At 38.8% G+C, this 21,744-nt stretch overlaps 1 protein-coding gene and 1 pseudogene across 2 annotated transcripts in view; one reads left to right on the top strand and one right to left on the bottom strand.

Moving 5' to 3' along the window:
• RAD54B (RAD54 homolog B) overlaps window positions 1-6,696 on the top strand; it is a 107,591-nt gene extending 100,895 nt beyond the window's left edge. For both annotated transcript variants that reach the window (XR_012416529.1, XM_065519449.1), the window contains one exon: window positions 6,430-6,696. Coding sequence is in view for 1 of the 2 variants with exons in the window: in XM_065519449.1 (XP_065375521.1) it covers window positions 6,430-6,455 (26 nt within the window). In the remaining variant the exon portion in view is untranslated. The remainder of the gene's footprint in view (window positions 1-6,429) is intronic.
• A 1,063-nt stretch (window positions 6,697-7,759) lies between these two features.
• Window positions 7,760-8,512, bottom strand: LOC102133872 (transcription initiation factor IIA subunit 2 pseudogene; annotated as a pseudogene).
• Between the last annotated feature and the right edge of the window lie 13,232 nt (window positions 8,513-21,744).

Genomic DNA, 21,744 nt, shown 5'->3' with positions numbered 1-21,744 from the left:
CCACATCAATTGACTCTTCCTTTCACAAAAGCTTTCTCTGTAGCATGCGATGCTATTTGATAGTATTTTTCCCACAGTAAAAACTTTCAAAATTGGAGCCAGTCCTCTTGAAACCTGCCACTGCTTTATCAACTAAGTTTATGAATATTCTAAATCCTTTGTGGTAGTTTCAACAATGTTCACAGCACCTTCACCAGGAGTAGATTCCATCTGAAGAAACTACTTTCTTTGCTCCCCTATAAGAAGTAACTCCTCATCTGCTCAAGTTTGGTCATGAGATTATAGCAATTCAGTCAAATCTTCAGACTCCACTTTTAATTCTAGTTCTCTTCCTGATTCCACCACATCTTCAGTTACTTCCTCCACTGCAATCTTGAACTCCTCAAAGTCAGTTATGAGGATTGGAATTAAGTTCTTCCAAACTCCTGTTAATGTTGTTATATTGATATCCTACCATGAATTGCAAATGGTGTTTCTTTTCCAGAAGGTTTTCCGTTGATTTTGCTCAGATCCATCAGAGGAATCACTGTCTATATGGTCATAGCTAGCTTTACACAATGCAATCCTTACATAGTATGACTTGAAAGTTGAAATTACTGCTTAACCCATGTACTGCAAAATGGATGGTGTGTTCACAGGCATGAAAACAACATTGATCTCCTTGTACATCTCCATCAGCACCATTGGATTACCAGGTGCCTTGCCAATGAATAGTAATATTTTAAAAGAAATATTTCATTCTGAGCAGTAGGTTGCAACTGTGGGCTTAAAATATTTAGTAACCCAGACTTTAAACAGATGTGCTGTCACCCAGGCTTTGTTGTTTCATTTCTAGAGTAGAGGGAGAGTAGATTTAGCATAATTCTTAAGAGCCCTGGGATTTTTGGAAGGTGGCTTCAGCTTAAAGTTACTAGCTGCTTTAGTCCCAAACAGAGTCAGCCTGTCCTTTAAAGCTTTGATGTCAGACATTGACTTATGTTCTCCAGCTATGAAAGTCCTAGCTGGCATCATCTTTCAATAGCAGGCTGTTTCTTCTACATTGAAAATCTGTTGTTTAGTGTAGCCACCTTCATCAATGATCTTAGCTAGATCATTGATGGATAACTTCTGGATAACTTGCTGCAGCTTATCCATCAGCACTTGCTGTTCACCTTACACTTACATGATGTGGAGACAGCTTCTTTCCTTAAATATTACACTAGCTTCAAACTCTTCTGCAGCTTCCTCACCTCTCTTAGCCTTCATGGAACTGAAGAGATTGAGGTCCTTGCTCTGGATTAGGCTTTGGGAATATTGTGGCTGGTTTGAACTTCTTTCCAGGCCATTAACACTTTCTCCATATCAGCAATAAAGCTGCTTCACTTATCATTTGTGTGTTCACTTGCAGTTTCCTTTAAGAGCTTTTTCTTTGCATTCAGAACTTGGCTAACTGATGCAAGAGTCCTAGCTTCTAGCCTGTCTTGGCTTTCAACATGCTTTCCTCACTAAGCTTAATTCTGTGTAGCTTTTGACTTAAGGTGAAAAATATATGACCTTTCCTTTCACTTGCACACTTAGTGGCCATTTCAGGATTATTAATTAGCTGAATTTCAATATCGTTATGTCTCAGGGAATAGGGAGGCCCAAGGAGAGGGAGAGAGATGGGGTAACCAACAGTTGGTGGAGCAGTCAGAACACACACAACATTTCTTGATTAAGATTGCTATCTTACATGGGCATAAGTTATGGTGCATCAAAACAATTACAACAGTAATATCAGAGATCACTGATCACAGATAACCCTAACAGATATAATAATAATGTCAAAATTTGAAATATTGCAAGAATTACTAAAATGTGACAAAGACATGAAATGAGCACGTTTTGGGGAAAAGTGTCACTCATTTGCTTGATGCAGGGTTGTCAGAAACCTTCAATTTAAAAAAATCCTGGGAACCACAATAAAATGGGTTATACCTGTGTTGTCTTGAGGTGTGAAATACTCAATTATGTATAATCAAGGATGAATTCTTTTAATTTGTAGTGCCATACCTGGGTAGCTAGCTGTACATCTAGGATTCATGAACAGGCAGTTTGGGACCAAATTTGTCAGTGAGGAAGTAGCCAACTAATAATAAGTAAAAATGGTGTTTCTTGGCCCCATGTGTAGAATTCATGTATACGCTTTACATATAACTTTTTTTTTTTTTTTTTTTTTTAAGAGAGAGGGTTTCACTATGTTGCTGGACTGAACTAAACTTTCAATATCTATCTTGCATCATATTCTTTTCAGGCATAAAGTACTTAAAAAACATTGATAAAGGACAGGTAATTCTGCTTATCTTTTTTTTTTTTTTTTAACTTTATTTATTTATTTTATTATTATTTTTTTTTTTGAGACGGAGTCTCGCTCTGTAGCCCAGGCTGGAGTGCAGTGGCCGGATCTCAGCTCACTGCAAGCTCCGCCTCCTGGGTTCACGCCATTCTCCGGCCTCAGCCTCCCGAGTAGCTGGGACTACAGGCGCCCGCCACCTCGCCCGGCTAGTTTTTTGTATTTCTTAGTAGAGACGGGGTTTCACCGTGTTATCCAGGATGGTCTCGATCTCCTGACCTCGTGATCCACCCGTCTCGGCCTCCCAAAGTGCTGGGATTACAGGCTTGAGCCACCGCGCCCGGCCTATTTATTTATTTATTTATTTATTTAATTCACATAGTTCCAGCCACTCTGCAACTGCTGCCTGTCTTAACTGTGGTGGATGCAAGGGTGTGCTGCCCAGATTGCCCCTTTCAGAACCAAGGAGCGTGTTTCCCCAGCTGCCAGAAGAAGCATCACCTGTGGACCACCTATAACCAAAATCTTCCCCAAGAATAGCCCTCAGCTGAGAGGATCTGCCTCACCCAAGATTATGCTCCTCCCCTGGTTGGCTGACATTTGGTGACTGGTGGATGCTGGGTAGAAAGACCCAGCACCCTTATCTCAATTGAAGACAAATCTGTCAAAGGACCATTTCAGCTCCTTAGGTAAGGGTGCTGGGCCCTATTTTTATAGTAGATAGCTGTTGTTCTCCATAAAGTTGTTTGCCAAGTAATGTGGGAAGTAACCTTCCATCCATCTCTCTGCCTTACTCTGAAATCTTCCAGTATCCTGCATGAGAGTGATTTTGCAGTAGAAATTTCAGAAGAGGCTGAATTTCATGGGAGAACCCATGTCACATGGAATAAAGGTAGCATATGTGGCATGGGATCTCAGAGGCTGAGAAGTATAGAAGACAGCCCTCTGGGAATTGAGGAAGACTTTGGACTTCGACAAGCCAGGGATTTGTGGGGGTTTAGACTCATTTTATCCACATGTTAAAGGACCTTAACACCTGGTTGCACATATAAAGCAACTTTTCTGTGAGAGGTGCTGTTCATAAGAATTTTCCCTTTTTCCCTTTCTCTATGCTCCCAGTCCATACACTCATGCGCTCGCACGCTCTCCCTCTCTCTCTCGGTGGAATCCTTTGAGGATGGGGATTTAATCTTATCCTAATATTTTCAGGACCTTGTATGGGACCTGGCATCCTTGCTCATAGATCTCAGTTTCAAGGTATTTATTCAGGCCAACTGCTGAGCATGGAGCTGTGCTCAACACTGAAGAAAGCAGAGCCAGCAGTTTTTTCTTGCATCTGACAGCATCCAGACTTCCCTTTTTGCTTCTGCGATCTGTCAATCTGCTGCATGAGCTGACAGAAACTGTCACTGCAATGGGTAATAATGTAAGTCACATACATAATTCATTTCTAATTACACAAATACACCTTTCACACAGCTTTATGTCATAATGTTCTGGCTCTAAACGACAATGTAAATACATTTCAATCACATTCTCATTAGGATTGAATTACTAAAGGTGAATTTAAACATGAGCAGCTCTGATCTGCAGAATTAAACTTCTAGACAGTCTATCCATCCATTTAAAATGGTGTATGACAAAGGAGCAAGTGAAAAAAATCTGGCTGGCATTTCATTTGAGTGGCTCAATTATGGCCTACAGTCACATTGCCTGAGCAACTGTGTCTTAATATTATGTTGGCAAGATTAAAATTTTGACTGTGACTCACAGCAAACAACATGTATAATTAGCATATGGCTTTGTTTTTCTGACTTGTTCCCAAATTAATATATTGTATCCTAGAGGGATTTGTACATATGCTATTTTGGTATTCAAGGAAGGCTTCAACATGACTTGGTAGAAAGGGATATTATTTTGTCTTACCTTGTATGATATAAATGTTTTTGGTTTAGACCAGTTTCCTATGGCACTTTTCTATAGCTAACCTGTGATCTTTGTTTCAAACCATTACAAACTTCTATCCCTAAGATATTCTGTTGTTCACAAAACCATTACTAATTCAGAATATAGCTTTTATGATGTAAAAATTGTAAAAAAAAGAAAAAAAAAGTGCCTTGACAGACAATAGTTTGTTGGAGTTTGTTACACTTACTTGAAAACCTGAAGTGTTTGGTGTAATTTAATCTTTACAATTTTTTTAAGATTTATTAAAAAATTATTTTTTTGAGTAAGAAGGTAATAAAATTCCAAAGCAGACCAAAATTAACAATTCCTTTATTTTTGTTTTTTGAGGAAATGTAAACAAAATACTGAAGACTTTTTTTTGAGTAGTTAAAAAAAATATAACATCATAGATATCTACAGCATAAAAATTCCGGCCGGGCATGGTAGCTCACACCTGTAATCCCAGCACTTTGGGAGGCCAAGGTGGGCAGATCACAAGGTCAAGAGATCAAGACCATCCTGGCCAACATGGTGAAACCCCATCTCTACTAAGAATACAAAAATAAGCTGGACATGGTGGTATGTGCCTGTAATCCCAGCAACTTGGGAGGCTGAGGCAGGAGAATTGCTTGACCCAGGAGGCAGAGGTTGCAGTGAGCCGAGATCATGCCACTGCACTCCGGCCTGGGCTACAGAGCAAGACTCTGTCTGAAAAATAAATAAACAAATAAAAAATAAATCCTTTGTACCTGCAACATATTTATTTTCACGTATTCCTTTGTTTTTCTTTTGAAGTAGAGATAGGATCATGCTATGTTGTCCAGATTGGTTTCAAACTCCTGGCCTCAAGCAGTCTTCCTGCCTCTGTCTCCCAAAATATTGGGATTACAGGTGTGAGCCACTGTACCCATTCCCTGTTTTATTATTAAAAATTTCATCTCTGGGGGTATGCATAGTTTATGTAGTAATTATAGATGAAGTTAGAATTTGAAATTGGGAGTCAAAATCCTTCCTGAGTATTTCTGGATGTGTCTGCGAGAGTGTTTCCAGGAGAGATTAGCCTTTACCTCTAGAAGAGATTTGCTTTACCAGCGATGTTTGTATCATCCAATCTTTTGAGGACCTGAATAGAATGAAAAGGCAGGGAGGGTAAAAGCACTTTCTGTTTGAGCTGGAACATCCATCTTCTCCTATCCTCTGACATCAGAGCTCCTAGTTCTCGGGCCTTTGGACTCAGACTGGGACTTAAACTATCACCCATGTCTTTGTTCATTTGAGGTGCTACAGCAAAATACCATAAACTGGATAGCTCATAAACAACAGAAATTTGTTTCTTACAGTTCTGAAGGGTGGGGAGTCCACGAACAAGGCACCAGCAGAGCCAGTGTCTGGTGAGGGCCTGCTCTCTGTTTCATAGATAGCACCGTGTAGCTGTGACCTCACATGGTGGAAGGGACAAGGAGTCTCTCTTGGGCCACTTTTATAAAGGATTAATTCTGTTCATGAGACTCTGCCCTCATGACCTGATCACCTCCCCAGGACCCCACCTCCTAATATCACATTGGTAATGTGGTTTCAACATATGAATTTGGGAATGACACAAACATTCAGACTATAGCAACCCCTTACCCCCTTTTCAGGCCTTCAGACTCAGGCTGAGACAGCAGATTTTTGGGACTTCCTGCCTTCTATAATTATGTGAGTTGATTCCCAGAATAACTCTCTCTCTATATATCTATATATCTCTTTCTATTTATCTTCTATTGGTTCTGTTTCTCTGGACAATTCTGACCAATACAGATGTATACTGCTGTTTAGCATCTGAGTGGAACAAAATTACAACTGCTACATTTGTTTAAAGAAAACCTATAGGAATGTCAATCTAATGCTTCCATCTCTTACATAAATATAATGGTGCTAAGTAAAAGTTTAGTATTTATAAACCTCTGTTTATTATGTATGTAGTATAGCCATTATGGACTAATATAAATAAATGAGATAAGATAGGATCAAAGGTTTTTTGAAACAGACCAAAATGAACGTGTGAAAATCAGGTGCTTGAAACATGTGATAACCTACATTTATTTATCTCTTTAAAGTTAAGTGGTTTGCTCCTCACAACAATGCTGAGAGTTGAACAGAGCAAATACTCTATTATCTCTGTTTTACAGATTTAAGGCTTACAGAGATTAAATAATTATTCAAGATCATTCAGTGACAGAGCTGAAATTTGAACACCAGCCTCTCTTTTACCTCAAAATCTGAAGCTCTTTCCAGTGCACTGTCCTGCCTTTTCTGTGATTTCACCATGCCAGGTTCCTGAGACAGATTGTAAATGCAAGAAAAAAATGAACTAATGTGAGTGTTTCATATCATGTTCTCTTTTCAAGTGAATTAATTAAAGAATTGGGTTTTGGATTAAAGTGTGTGAATTTCATGAGATCTGAATCTTATGTTTATCCTTTCACAGAACAATAGACATGGTATTTTAACATTGAAGCAGTTGATTTGATTGACTACCCTTTCTGCTCAGATTGCTCAAACCGACAACTCACAAGACAAAAACACAAGGTCACAAGACACTGTGGGCTGCATCCAGCTTTAGGTTTACTCATCTTTAAGAAAGCATACACACCAAGCAACGAGAAAGCAAGGATTGCAAAAGCAGAGTGGAAGTCTTACGAGTCCAGGCTAGGCTTCCAAATATCTCAGTCTCTCCGTACCAAGGATACATGTGGTCATGTGAGACAAGACTGAATGTGTGTGGAAAACCACCATTAGTGGGAGCTATCAGCTCTGGGATTCTTTCAGCTTTCATACTTTGTTAAGGTGGGAAACAAAAAGTATACATGGAGGTCAAAATATCCCTTTCATTTTTTATAATAGCTTACTTGATTGACTTGACTTTACATCTGTTACCCAAGTGGGTTGTTAATACTGAGCTCTGTCCTACCCACGAGGAAATGCTTCCCAGGTAAGCTTCAGGGTTTGGAGGCACAGAAGAAGCTTGTGTTTTTTGTTTTCTTGTTGTTGCTGTTTTTGAGATAGGATCTTGCTCTGTTGCCCCAGCTGGAGTTCAGTGGCACTATCATAGCTCACTGCAGCCTCAAACTTCTGGGCTCAAGGTGACTTCCTACCTTAGTCTACCTAGTAGCTGGGACTATAGGCATGTGCCACCATGCCTGACTAATTTTATTTTACTTTTTGTAGAGATAGGCTCTCGCTATGTTTCCAGGGCTGGTCTTGAACTCCTAGCCTCAAGCAGTCCAGCCACCTTGGTGTCCCAGAATGCTGGGATTACAGGCAAGAATCACTGCACCCTGCCTTGAGAGCTTGTGTTTTCTACAAGCAAACTCATTTCCAGGAGGAAGAAGGTGGAGATATTTCCCTTTTTTTAAAAATTTTTTTATCTTGCAGTTTTTTAAAATTGAGGTAAAATTCACATATTATAAATAATAATTACAAATTTATTGAAGTGAAGTTTATGTAGCATAAAATTGATTTTTTTTTTCAGAGTTTTAAAATGAATTTATTAAAGAAGGTTCTTAGGAAGGCAACAACTTTTGTCATTAAAAAAAGTTATTTTTTTCATGCTGTATAATAAAGGTAATGTAAGAGGCTAAGAGTTACAAGTTTCTTTCTACTGGAATTCTCTGGTATAGCACAGTGTAGTCATTTCTGCAGTTCTAGAATAAATAAAAAGTCTCTTCTATGCTTCTCTTCAAAAGCAATGAATAACAGAAGATGGCATAAAAAAGCCATATTTTTTCTATTCATTCTGTAGTATTGGAGCCAGTATTTTTACCATCACAGGCTACAATTTTCACTTTATCCACTTTAGTAAGTTCTGTCATCTCTGAATTCAACATCATTCAATACAAAAGTCCACACATTATGGCAGAATCTGTATGTATTTAGAGAGCCCCTGAAATTGACTCTGTTCCTGACCCTCTGAGCCAATGCAGAATTTATAGCCTTATCAAACTGAAGTAGAACTTGAAGGGCAAGTTGGGGAGTGATCTGTTGAGACTGTATGAGCTCATCTAGGCTCTCCTGAAGACTGTTTCTCAAAGTGGTATTTCTGTATAACTGATATGCCATGGCTTAGGAGGAAGAATTTGTTTTTCTTATTCAAGCTTGCATTGATGTTCTGTGGGGAAGGCGCTTCCCGCCGCGGAGCGAAAAGAAGCCGCCATGAGCCTGGCAGGAGGTTCCTACTTCCCCGACCACCTCTCCAGCCACCGCAGAAAACCCTAAAATTGATTATTTTAAAGTGAACAATTCAGTAGAATTTAGTACATTCACAGTGTTGTTTAGCCAACACCACTGTCTTATTCCAGAACATTTTCATCACCCCCAAAAGAAACCCCATACCTGTAAGCATTTACTGCTAGTTCTGGGATGAACTGTGACCATCGTGGTCCCTTTCATCTTCTGCTCTAAAACGGCAGCAAGGGAAGGAGGGTGACTGAACTTTTGAGGTTCTGTAGAGGTTGTTCCTCAGGGCCATGAAAGTAGGGTTGGGACGGGAAGTGACGGTGCACTGAGCAAGGTTCTAGTGGGTCCTTTATCCCACCTGCTGGTTGTCAACAAAGAGTTCCAGTGACTTCTACAGCAGGCCTGTTTTCACTTTCCGTTTGTATTAGTCAGAGTTCTTCAGAGAAACAGAAACAATATGAGATCTCTCTCTATATATCTATATCTATATCTCTATATCTATCTATATACTTAGGAATTTATTTGTTTTAAGAAATTGGCTAAAGGAACTGTAGGGGCTGGCAAATTGAAAATCTGTAGGGTAAGCCAGCAGGCTGGAAACTCAGGCAGAATTTCCATGTTGCAGTTTTGAGGAATTCCTTCTTTTGGGAACCTCAGTCTTTGCTTTTATTACTTTCAGCTGGTTGAATGAGGGCTACTCACATTATAGAGGGTAATCTGCTTTACTTAAAGACAACTTAGTGTAAATGTTAACCACATCCACAAATACCTGCATGGCAACCTCTAGACTAGTGTTTGACCAAACAACTGGGCACCATAGTCTAGCTAGGTTGACATAAAATTAACCATCACATCATTTACTCTTACTTATTTTATTTTAAATTAATAGCAGCTGTGTAATACTCATTGCGTGCCAGGGACTCTTCTAAGTGCTTTATGAATATTCATTTAATATATATATATGCTTATTAACAAGGACCCATTATATGTACTTGAATACAAATCTTAGGGTATAAATACAAGTTCATGACTTGTTAGTATGGTTCACCAAATACTTGTTTTTTCCTCTTATTTATATACCTTTTGTTCATGCTTAATCTCAGTCACTAAACTTTTTATTTGGACTTATTTCCCTGGGTATCCTCTAATGACTTTTTCCTGGGCTGTTCCCTTTCCCCTAGCATTCTTGGACTCCCTGCTCCTATTTTGTGGCTGTAATTGTCAGAAAACCTGTAATACGGGGGCTTAAGTGAGGTAGAAGTTTATTTCTCAGGTGAAAGTCTGGGACGGCAGTCTGGGCTGGTGTGGTAATTTCAGTCGCTGGGGACCCCAGCTCCTAGCTTGTTGTGGCTCCCCAGTCCCTATTATGCAGCTTCCACCTTGTGTTATGCACTGGCTCCAGCAATCACATTTGCATTTCAGCCAACAAAAAAGAGAAGGAGAAGACTTCCTCTTAAGGGCTTATTCTCAAAATTGCATACCACACTTTCATTTACATCCCATTGATCAAATTAACCACATGGCAAGGTGGAGATATTCTTGATAAATTTACCAGTCAGAGAAATCACTATCTCCCAAGGGCAAGGGTGAAACAGGTTGCAAAGGGAGGCCAGGAGTTAAATAAACTGAGCTCCCTTCACCAGAAAGGTGAAGAAGCACTTCCCTCTGACAATGGACAGTCAGCACAATTTTAATGACACCAATGGATGTAAAGCCATTCACTAGATACTGGGTATGGTGGGGAGTGTGGTACCTAATAAGCTTTGAAAAAGTAGTTTATAAGAGCTTTGCAAAGAACATTGGTGTACCTATAGGCTATGGTTTTGGTTTTTGTTTTTGGCATTGTCGAATTTGTTATCAAGTTTTGGACTGAGTGATTATTTATATGATTGTTATTTAATCTGTCATAATGAGAGCAGCAGTAGTGCTGATAGCCTGTGGCTTATATCAGCGCTTTAGAAATGTTAACAAGTAATGACTATTTTCTACTGTTAGCAATAACCGTAGCAATAGTGTGTCACATTAACCTTTATCCTCTGAATCCTATTCATATTTTAAATTTCAATCACTAGCAAAGCATACGCTGCTAGCTTTATTATCTGAAACCAGCTCCTCTAATCTTTCTTCCTTTATTCAAACCTCTACCTTAGGAGGCAACCATCAAGGAGAAGCCTTGTGTTTTCATCATGAGGCCTCATTAAACACGATAAGGTTGGAATGTAGCCAGATTCCCCCCGAATGGTTGGCCTTGGAAATCAGTTTCTAATTCAGGGGGCATCAAACAAAGTGGCTCTAAGGCAGCTGTGAGTGATGCTTTTTTTTTTTTTTCCTTCCTGGCCTTCATGTTCTCTTCTACTCAGTGGCTAAACTAACTTAAGCTGGCTCACGCATTACACCAGAGTCCAGAGGCAGTTAGGAGGGGCCACAGCTCTGGCCAAGTCAAGGGCATGCCAGCTGGAATAAGGGACTTGGTTTATCACACAGAGCAGCCACTATCCTGCTCAGTCTAGTGATTAAGGAGAAGTTCCTGGGGCAGAGATTAGGGAAATTAGGAGTGGGCAAGTGTAAGAAAGCAAGAGGAAGGTGAATGGGGTGGCCAAAGCCCCTGTTCAGACCCCAGTTCATGGGCTGATTTATGAAACCAGGTTATGGGCCTCTCTGAACTTCTGGCTCAATCCTGAGGTGCCTGGGTGTGTGTGTGGAAGGCCCTCTGGCAATGCCTAGGGTGATGGAAACATGGTACCTAATACTAGAGTATCTACTTCTGATTATTTGGTAATTTTGCTCTTAATTACCAAAGGAAAAAATTATTTATTACCTTTTCCCTTCAGTCTTCTCTCGCTCAGAGTCTAAGTTAAAAATTTCACAGTGGCCTCCAGGCCTAACATGATCTGGCTCTATTATCTTTCTGACCTCATCTCCCCTTTGCTAACAACACTTCATTCCCACTGTCCCCCTTGCTATACCTTAAATGCTGAGTGTGCTCCTGCCTCAGTTTTTCCCATGGTGTCCTAGAGCCTGACCCATGGTGAGTACCTGCTTAGCAAGTTGTTGAGGGCTTGAAGAATGATCTGTGGTGTCCAACCTTTCTATGGAAACAAAGGGAAATGTGGGACAGGGAAAGACCATTGGATGAGTACAAACACTTTCTCTGTAGTGGAGGCACTAAAAAGTGGCTTTGAGATCAGTTAGTTATATTGTCATATTGTCTTTGGCGATAAGATTCTTAGAAGTGGTTACGCCCTTAAAAGATGGGAAAGAGCTACATGATTCAGAGGGTTGACCAAATGCCAAAGAGCATTGCTGTCCATTTGTTTCCCATACACTGTGAACCACCATTGACTATGCAGAACTAGAGCCTTAAAAAATATAATAGGCAATAAAGAAGGCTCTGGTGCCTGTGTATTGAGATGGAATTGAGATCAATAAATTTTTCTATCACTTGTTAACAATCCATACCCTTTATAAAACTTTCTAGTCCCTTTAATAAAGCTAATTTGGGATGCAAACACTGTAAATTCCCCCTTTAATCTTGGAACTCAGTAACCTCCAGTATTTAGTTTCAATGCAATAAGTTAACCTCCAAAGGGTGGAAAAATTTTTAGAAATCCTTGTTTAGAAAGCATTGCAGACATAGGAATAATTAATATATACTTTAACATTTGATGAGACAGCAAGTCCAGAATGATTACTCATTCAAGTTGAAAGGGAGATATAAGAATCTATAGGACAATATTTTAAAGGTACCTATGCGAGACTTACCATTGAGACATGGTCACTTCACTTATTTTCTCTGTAGCAAAGTAGACCTTTGGCATTTCTGGTCTTCCCCAGCTCCTGATCCACAAAACTTAGCCACAGGCTAGACGGGAATTCACACTGCCTTGTCTGATGCTGCATGGCAGCTTTCTCAGTAAGACATCAAAGGAACCTGACTTTGGTTACCACTTTCAAGTAGACTAGAAATTATTTCCACTAACTGCTGGAGAGCGCCCCTCATGACTGTGCTCCACCATGAACATATTGAATAGCATTGCCAGACAGAAACACATAATAGAGAGCTGCTTTATTTATGAGAAGCTCTGCAAAAGAAAAATTTCAGAGCTTAGAGAGGAATCTTGTGTACTTGCTTCTTATGAGAATATTACCATAAAAATACCACTTCTGTCATCCAAGGGGGAAAAAGCTGTTTTCAGATGTAGGAGAGGTGTCCAGTGGAACCTAATGGTTTGTATAATTCTGGGCTTAAAAAGGACTTCATATTTGAAAAGTGATGTTTGCAGCAATTTTGGCCTATCCCAAAAGAACCACAGTCTTCATCTTAATTAGATAAATAGAAAGTCAGCATCATTGCAATACGATGTTCAAAGCCCGTGGCTTGGAATCAGCAGATTTGGAGGTTCTAGTCAGAACTCTGCCATTGATTTGGCTTCTGATTATACGGAATTCTTAATTTTTACACTTTAATAATGGTAATAATGAGTCATTCATTGATGGCTTACTATGTGCCATTTTGCTAAATGCTTTATATGCATTATTTCATTTATTCCTCTTGTCAATCCTAAGACATGGGTATTATTTATTATCCTCATTTTACAGGGAGGATAGTAATGCTTAGAAAGGTTAAATGCTTCCCAAGAGCACAATGCTAAGAGCTGGATCTGATCCCGGGTTGATGTGGCTATAGAACTTGTTTGTATGCACCAGGCTTAAATTCACAAGCTAAATGAAAATTTAAGGAATATCTTTTTTTTTTTTTTTTTTTTTTTTTTTTTTTTTGAGACAGAGTCTCACTCTGTCGCCCAGGCTGGAGTGCAGTGGCCGGATCTCGACTCACTGCAAGCTCCGCCTCCCGGGTTCACGCCATTCTCCTGCCTCAGCCTCCCAAGTAGCTGGGACTACAGGTACCCGCCGCCTCGCCCAGCTAGTTTTTTGTATTTTTTAGTAGAGACGGGTTTCACCGTGTTAGCCAGGATGGTCTCGATCTCCTGACCTCGTGATCCGCCCGTCTCGGCCTCCCAAAGTGCTGGGATTACAGGCTTGAGCCACCGCGCCCGGCAGAATATCTTATAGCAGTCATCAGTGTGAGGAACTGTGGGCTTCTACCTTTTATGCCAGGATCACTTGTTCTCATATTAAGATATATTTACCAGGAACCTGATTTAGAAAATGCAAGGATTTAGGAGCTTTTGAAAAAAAAAAAAAGAATAAAAGATAAGCAGAAAGATTAGGCCTGTTTGTTAAAAAAGGTTATATATGGTAGATTTTAAAGAAGTGATTGTTACTGAGGATACCCATGAAAAAGATTTGTTATTTTATCTAATTATCCTGATTAAAGAATGTGGTGGTCAAGAAATATCGGTATATAAGTTGGAAACAAAACAAAAAGCAAAGGGGAAAATACCATTTTGTGAGAATGGCCTGCTGGTGGCAGCAACAGATCACAACAATTGTCTCCCATCACATCAGGAATTCTAGGCATGTCTTTAAGTACACAGCTTCCTGTTTTTATAAGATTTCAAATCACAGGCTGCTGTTATGATGGCTATAAAAACTGGCAAATCATTCTAGCTATCAATATGACTGACAGGATTATTTTCTACAGCATTTTATATTGTCAGAGCTTTACACTTATTTTCTCCCCATGGGTTGTGTTGGTAGAGGGGGGTGGGTATTAAATTATTAATTAAATGAAAAATGAGCAAACTTTAAAGTTTGATGGAAATAGTCTGTTGAAATCAGTGACACCTTAGTTATTAACTTCTGATTTTGTTGTAAGATGAATATAGGTTTAATAAACAGACTTTTGCACAGAATTATTTGTTTTTTCACTGTGAATTTTTTTACGAGAGCTCAGGTAACAATTTTTCAGTTCTCCATAAACATTATTAAAGGATTTTTTTTGACTTACATAGCTTTGAAAACACAAAACATTAATGTTTATTCCATAAGTAGTAGAAAATGAAAACGTATGTTTTAGTTGCATTATGTATGCCTGAGGAAATACCCATGAAGAGAAATTCTCAACTGCTGCAGTGCCTGAGCCTTTGATGAAGGCCAGACTCTGGTCACTAGGTGGAGCTGTTGACTCCTAGCAGTGCCTTGGGAACCCAAGTGTAGAAGGGTCATGTGGTCAGACAGTGATGCTTTGACCTGGATGTTGCTTTCTGTCTGGGTAGCCTAGTACTGGAGGCTTCCATACATCTCAGCCTGGTTTCTGATCCTAGGGTGGGAAGAGTTTGTGCTGCTAAGGAAGATGAGTTAGAAGACCCACTCTTTTTGTTAGTACTGTGTCAGCAAACCACATCTGGGTTCCTCTAATGGATGGAACAATACTGAGGCTTCCAGAATGCTAAGTACCTTTTAGGTAAAAGGGGATCTGCTTGAAAATTGGATCTGGGTGGAGCCCTTTATTGTGAAAAATATGATCGACCTTCCCGGACACGTTGAGACTTCAGTCATTCCTATACCTTGAGATGTTGATGGCACCAAGTGGGTGTTCGATATAGGTGAATTAAATGGATAAACAAGTGAATTAAACAAATAACAAAATGCAGGATGACTCCTTTCATTTCCTCGGTAAGAAGCTCTATGTCTCATCTCATTCATTTATTAATTCATTTGCCATACAGTGTTTGAGAACTTATGATGTTCTAGGTTTTTTACAAAACGCTGAAATTCAGAGATGCTTACTTTCATTTCTGCAGGTTCTGTCATCTATAATTTTGGTGTGAGGAATGAGTTAGGAATGTAAATTTTAGAAAACAGTTGCCCAATTGTAATAACACTTAAATAATCCATTCTTTCCCTATTGATTTTTCTGTTCTTGAACAGTATTTTAATATGGATTTCAAGATTTATTATTATTTAGGAGATCAAATTCCTCTGTAGTATCCTTCTTTTTCAGTATTTTATTGGTTACTCTATATCAGTTATTTTTCTGGATTAATCTTAGAATTATTTTGTCAATTAATTTAGAGAAAAAATGAGATAATTTAGAGTATTCATCCAGGAATATGGAATGTCTGTCTAGATATTCATATCTTCTTTTATGTTTCTAGGAAATGTGTTATTTTCATGTAGAAGAGAACATTCCTAAACATTACTGGCTTCCTTAATTAGTTTACATCTAGCTGCTCAGTCATCACCTCCTCAGAGTAGCCTTCCTAACCGTTAACCATACTATTTGTTTTTTTGTGTTTTGTTTGTTTGTTTGTTTTTTTCTTTAAGAAACAGGGTCTCACTTTGTTGCCCAGGTTGGTCTCCAACTTTTGGGCCCAAGCAATCCTCCCACCTCGGCCTCCTGAAGTGCTGAGATTACAGGCATGAGTCAGTATGCTGGGCTGAATCCATGCTATTTGAATGGCATACTGCCCACCCCTGCATAAATATTTTCCTCCATTTTTTTTCTAGGCAAGGTCTCACTCTTGTTGCCCAGGCTGGAGTGCAGTGGCGTGCTCATAGCTCACTGCAGTCTCGTACTCCTGGGCTCAAGTGATCCTCTCAGAGTGCTAGGATTACAGGCATGAGCCACCATACCTGTAATTTTTTATCGTGTTAAAATACACATAACACACCTCCATTTTTTTGTGTTAAAATACACATAACAATTATAATCTTAACCATTTTAAGTGTACAGTTCTGTGGTATTAAGTATGTTCATAATGTTGTGTAACCATCAACCACCATCCATTTCCTTAATTCTTAAAATTTTTTTAAAAATTCATTTAATTCTCATTTGTTGAGACAGGGCCTTGCTTTGTCACCCAGGCTGGGGTGCAATGGCATGATCTTGGCTCACTGAGGCCACAACCTCCTGGGCTCAAGCGATCCTCCCGTCTCAGCCTCCCAAGTAGCTGGGATTACAGGCTTGCAACACTATGTCCAGCTAATTTTTGTGTTTTTTTGTGGAGACATGGTTTTGCCCTGTTGCCCAGGCTGGTCTACTGGGCTGAAGCAATCTGCCTGCCTCGACCTTCCGAAGTGCTGGGATTATAGGCATGACCCACCACACCCAGGCTAAAATTTATTTTAAAAATTTAAAACTTTTAAAAGAGATAGAGTTTCATATTGCTTAAGCTGGAGTGTAGTGGCTGTTTGCAGGTGCAATCATAGTGCACTAAATCCTCCAACTCCTGAGCTCAAGCGATCCTCCTGCCTTAGCCTCCCAAGTTGTTGAGACTACAGGCACACGACACCACACCTGGCTTCCATAACTCTTTTTATCTTGTAAACCTGAAACTGTACCCATGAAATAACAACTCCCCACTTCTCCCTCCCCTCGGCTTCTGGCAACCACCACTCTACTGTCTGTCTCTATAATTTTGACTGCTCTAAGTACCTCATATAAGTGGACTTATACGGTATTTGTCTTTTTGTGACTGGCTTATTTCACTTAGCATAATGTTGTCAAGGTTCATCTCTGTTTTGTCAGAATTTCTTTCCTTTATAAGGCTAAATATTATTCCATTGTAGTGTATACCACATTTTGTTTATCCATTTATCTGTTGATGGACACTTGGATTGCTTCCATGTTTTAACTATTGTGAGTAACTGCTATGAACATGGGTTTACACATATCTCAAGACCCTGTTTTTAATGATTTTGGGCATATACCCAGAAGTGGAATTGCTGGATTATATGATAGTTCTATTTTTAATTTCTTGAGGAACTGCTGTGCTGTTTTTCACAGTGGCTGTACCATTTTACATTCTTACTAGCAGTGCACAAGGGTTCCGATTTCTCTACATCCTCACCAACATTGTTATTTTCTGTTTTCTTTTTAAGTAGTAGCCATTCTAATGGGTGTGAAGTAGTATATCATTGCAGTTTTGATGTGCATTTCTCTAATGATTAGTGATGTTGAGCATCTTTTCATTTGCTTATTGGCCATTTATATATCTCTGTTGGGAGAAATGTCTATTCAAGTTCTTTGCCCATTTTTTAATTGAATCTTTTGTTGTTGAGCTTTAGGAGTTCTTTATATATTCTGGATATTAATCCCTGTCAGATATATAGTTTGCAAGTATTTCCTCCTATTCTGTAGGTTGCCTTTTTACTCTTTGTCTTTTCATGCACAAAGTTTAAAATTTTTCTTGAAGTCCAATTTGTATTATTTTTTTTCTTTTGTTGCCTGTGCCTTTGGTATCATGTCCAAGAAATCATTGTGAAATCCAGTGTCATGAAGCTTTTGCCCTTCTAAAAGTTTTATAATCTTAGGTCTTACACTTAGGTATTTGATACATTTTGAGTTACTTTTTGTAAGTAATATAAGGTAAGGGTCCAAATTCCTTCATTTGTATGTGGATATCCAGTTATCTCAGCACTATTTGTTGAAGAGATTATTCTTCACCCACTGAATGGTCTTGGTACCCAGTTAAAAATCAATTTACTATATATGTGAAAGTTTACTTTTGGACTCTTAATTCTAGTCCATTGATCTATACACCTATCCTATGGCATCACCACATGTTATAATTACTGTAGCTTTGTAGTACATGTTGAAATCAGGAAGTGTGAGTCTCCCAGATTTGGTCTTTTTTTTGATATTGTTTTGACCATTCAGGACCCGTGAGCCTCCATTTGAATTTTAGGATGGGGTTTTCTTTCTTTCTTTTTTTTTCATGCTGTATTATCTTTAATTAAGTACAAAGACCTTTCTAACATGTAACTTAGAGATCATTTCACCCACTGATTTGGCTGCCAGTCTCTTCAGCAGTGGCTGCCCTTGCCAATGTCAAAACTGTTGGAAAGCCTGGTGATAAAGTTGTTGCCATTGGCATCTTTCACATGAACCACATCAAAAGATCCAAGATGTCTTTTCTCTGTTGGTGATCACACCAGTTTGTCTCAGATTAGCACCTCCAGTAACCATACATACACTACCAGCGTCAAACTTGAGGAAATCAGTAATCTTGCTGGTCTCCAAGTCAATCTAAATGGGGTCATTCACCTTGATGAGGGAATCAGGGTAGCAGATGGTGAAAGCGTCATGAGTCACCAGATGGGGGATTCCTTTTGTGCTCACAAAGATTTTTCTCTCTTTGCACAACTTGTACTTTGTCTCCTGGGGTGTAATAGGATGAACAGCGAAGTGACCCTTAGTATCATAGATTAGATGGAAATGCCCTCTGGTCTTGTCAATGCTGATGACATTCATGAAACCAGCAGGGTAGGTTAAATCAGTTCGGACCTTGCCATTAATCTTAATGAACCGCTGTGTGCAGATCTTTTCATCTCCTGTCAGGGTATACTTAAGTCAGTTCCTTAGGAAAATGATGAGAGACTCTCAGCTTGTAGGGACCAGTGGATGTACAAGGAGCAAACTTACTGGCTAATTCATCCAACTTCCGATGCTTATTTCTTTTGGGGTTGGAGGATGTTTGGCCAGGTCAGAGATAAAGTGCTTCCTGCCAGCAGCACCAGATCTGCCCCCACCCACCCCCCACCCTAGCCCAGCATTTACTTTTTTCCCTAGAGCCTGGCCTGGCCAACTGCAGAGGCTGCAATCCCTTTGCCTCTGCCCGTCAGTCCCCTGCCAGAGTCCTAAGACCTGAGACAGCCCCAGCCTAGGGAGGATAGAGGAAAATATGTTCCCGGATGGGTTTTTCTATTTCTGCCAAAAAAGTCATTGGATAATAGGGATTGCACTGGATCTGTAGATCACTTTGGATAGTATTGTGACATCTTATTAAGTCTTCTAATCCATGAATATGAGGTGTGTTTCTATTATGTCTCCTTTAATTTATTTTAGCAATGTTTTGTAATTTTTGTTGCATAAGTTTTTTATCTCCTTGGTTGATTCATAAGTATTTTATTCTTTTTGATGCAGTTTTAAATAGAATTGTTTTTGTAATTTCCTTTTCCAAAAGGAACTAACTAGTTCATTGTTAGTATATAGAAATACAACTGATTTTTGTCTGTTGATTTTGTTTCCTGCTACTTTGTTAAATTCATTTATTAGTTCTAACAGTGTTTTTGTGGAATCTTCAGGATTTTCTACAGATAAAATCATATCATCTGGAAACAGAGATCATTTTACTTCTTGTTTCCAATTTTGATCTCTCTCTCTCTCTCTTTACCTAATTGTCTGGCTAGAACTCCAGTACTATGTTACTATTTGAATAAATGTGGTGAAAGCAAGCATCCTTTCTTTCTTTTTTTTTTTTTTTGAGATGGAGTCTCACTCTGTCGCCCATGCTGGAGTGCAGTGATGCGATCTTGGCTCACTGCAACCTCCCCTCCCGGATTCAAGCAATTCTCCTGCCTCAGCCTCTTAAGTAGCTGGAATTACAGGCATCTGCCAACACGCCCAGCTAATTTTTGTATTTTTAGTAGAGACGGGGTTTCACCATGTTGACCAGGCTAGTCTCAATCTCCTGCCCTTGTGATCTGCCTGCCTCAGCCTCCCAAAATGCTGCGATTACAGCATGAGCCACCATGCTCAGCCTCTTTGTTTTCTTCGAGAAAAAGATTTTAGTCTTTCATCATTGAATATTATATTCACTGTAGGTTTTTCATATATGGTTTTTATTATATTGACATAGTTTCCATCTATTCCTAGTTTTCTTCAGTGTGTGTGTTTTTTTAAAATCATGAAATGGTGTTGAATTTTGTCAAATGCTTTTTCTGCATCAACTGAGATAATCATGTGTTGTTTTTCTTTCATTCTGTTAATGTGTTATATTACATTGACCAATATTTGTATGTTGAACCATTCTTGTATTCCAAGAATAAATCCCACTTAGTCATGTCGTATAATACTTTTAAGATGCTGCTGAATTTGGTTTGCCAATATTTTATGGAATATTTTTATATCAGTGTTCATAAGGAATATTGGTCTGTAGTTTTCTTTTAGTGTCCTTGTCTGGGTTTTGGCATCAGAGTAATGCTGACCTCATAGACTGAATTAGAAAGTGTTCCTTTCGTTTTAATTTCCTTCTCAAATCTTTCTTTAAAAATTAAAGAAAATTTTTTAAAATTAAAGAATTGAGAAAGGTTGGCTTTAGTTCTTTAAATGTTTGATAGAATACACCCCTGAAGCCATCAGGTCCAGGGCTATACTTTGTTGGGAGATTTTTGATTACTGATTGTCTCCTTACTTGTTATAGGTCTATTCAGATTTTCCATTTATTCATGATTTAGTCTTGGTATGTTTTGTGTTTCTAGGAGTTTGTCCATTTCATATAAGGTTATTCAATTTATTGGTGTACAATTGTTCACAGTATTCTCTTTCAGTCTTTTTAAATTTCTATAGAATCAGTAGTAATGTCCTTACTTACATTTCTGATTTTTATAATTTGAGTCTTCTCCTTTTTTCTTTCTTAGTCCATTTGGCTAAAGATTTGTCGTTTTTGTTCATCTTTTTGAAGAACCAACTTTTAGTTTCATTGATTTTTCTCTTTTGTTTTTCTCTTCTCTATTTATGTCTGCTTTGATCTTTATTGTTTTCTTCCTTCTGCCAGCTTTGGGTTTAGTTTGTTCTTTTTTATTTTTTGAGACAGACTCTTGCTCTCTCGCCCAGGCTAGAGTGCAGTGGCGCGATCTCGGCTCACTGCAACCTCTGCCTCCCAGGTTCAAGCGATTCTCCTGCCTCAGCCTCCTGAGTAGCTGGGATTACAGGCGACCACCACTGTGCCTGGCTAATTTTTATATTTTTAGTAGAGACAGGGGTTCACCATCTTAGCCAGGCTGGTCTTGAATTCCTGACCTCGTGATCCACCCACCTCGGCCTCCAAAAGTGCTGGAATTACAGGCTTGAGCCACCGCACCCGGCCTCTAGTTCTTTAATTTGTAAAGTTAGGTTGTCAGTTTGAGATGTTTCTTGTTTTTTAATGTAAGTGTTTAAAGCTATAAATTTCTCCCTTAGCATTGCTGTCATTGCATCCCATAAATTTTGGTATATTGTGTTTTTATTTTCTTTCTTCTGTAAATATTTTCTAATTTCCCTTGTTATTTCTTCTTTGACCCATTGGTGATTTAAGGGTGTGTTGTTTAATTTCTGCAAATTTATGAATTTATGTTATTGATTTCTAACTTCTTGTAGTCAGAGTAGGTACTTAGTATGATGTCTATCTTTTTAAATATGAGACTTAATTTGTGGCCTAACATATGGTCTATTCTGGAAATGTCCTATGTGCACTTGAGAAGAATGCATATGCTGTTGTTACATAGAATATTTTGCATACATCTGTTAGATCTATTGGTTTATTGATCTAATAGATAATATAATATTATGTATAATACAACATATATATAGTGTGCGTGAT

This window comes from Macaca fascicularis, chromosome 8 (genome assembly GCF_037993035.2).
Source record: "Macaca fascicularis isolate 582-1 chromosome 8, T2T-MFA8v1.1".
NCBI lineage: Eukaryota > Metazoa > Chordata > Mammalia > Primates > Cercopithecidae > Macaca > Macaca fascicularis.
The sequence above is the reverse complement of the archived record's forward strand: the minus strand, read 5'-3'. Positions and strand labels throughout refer to the sequence as shown.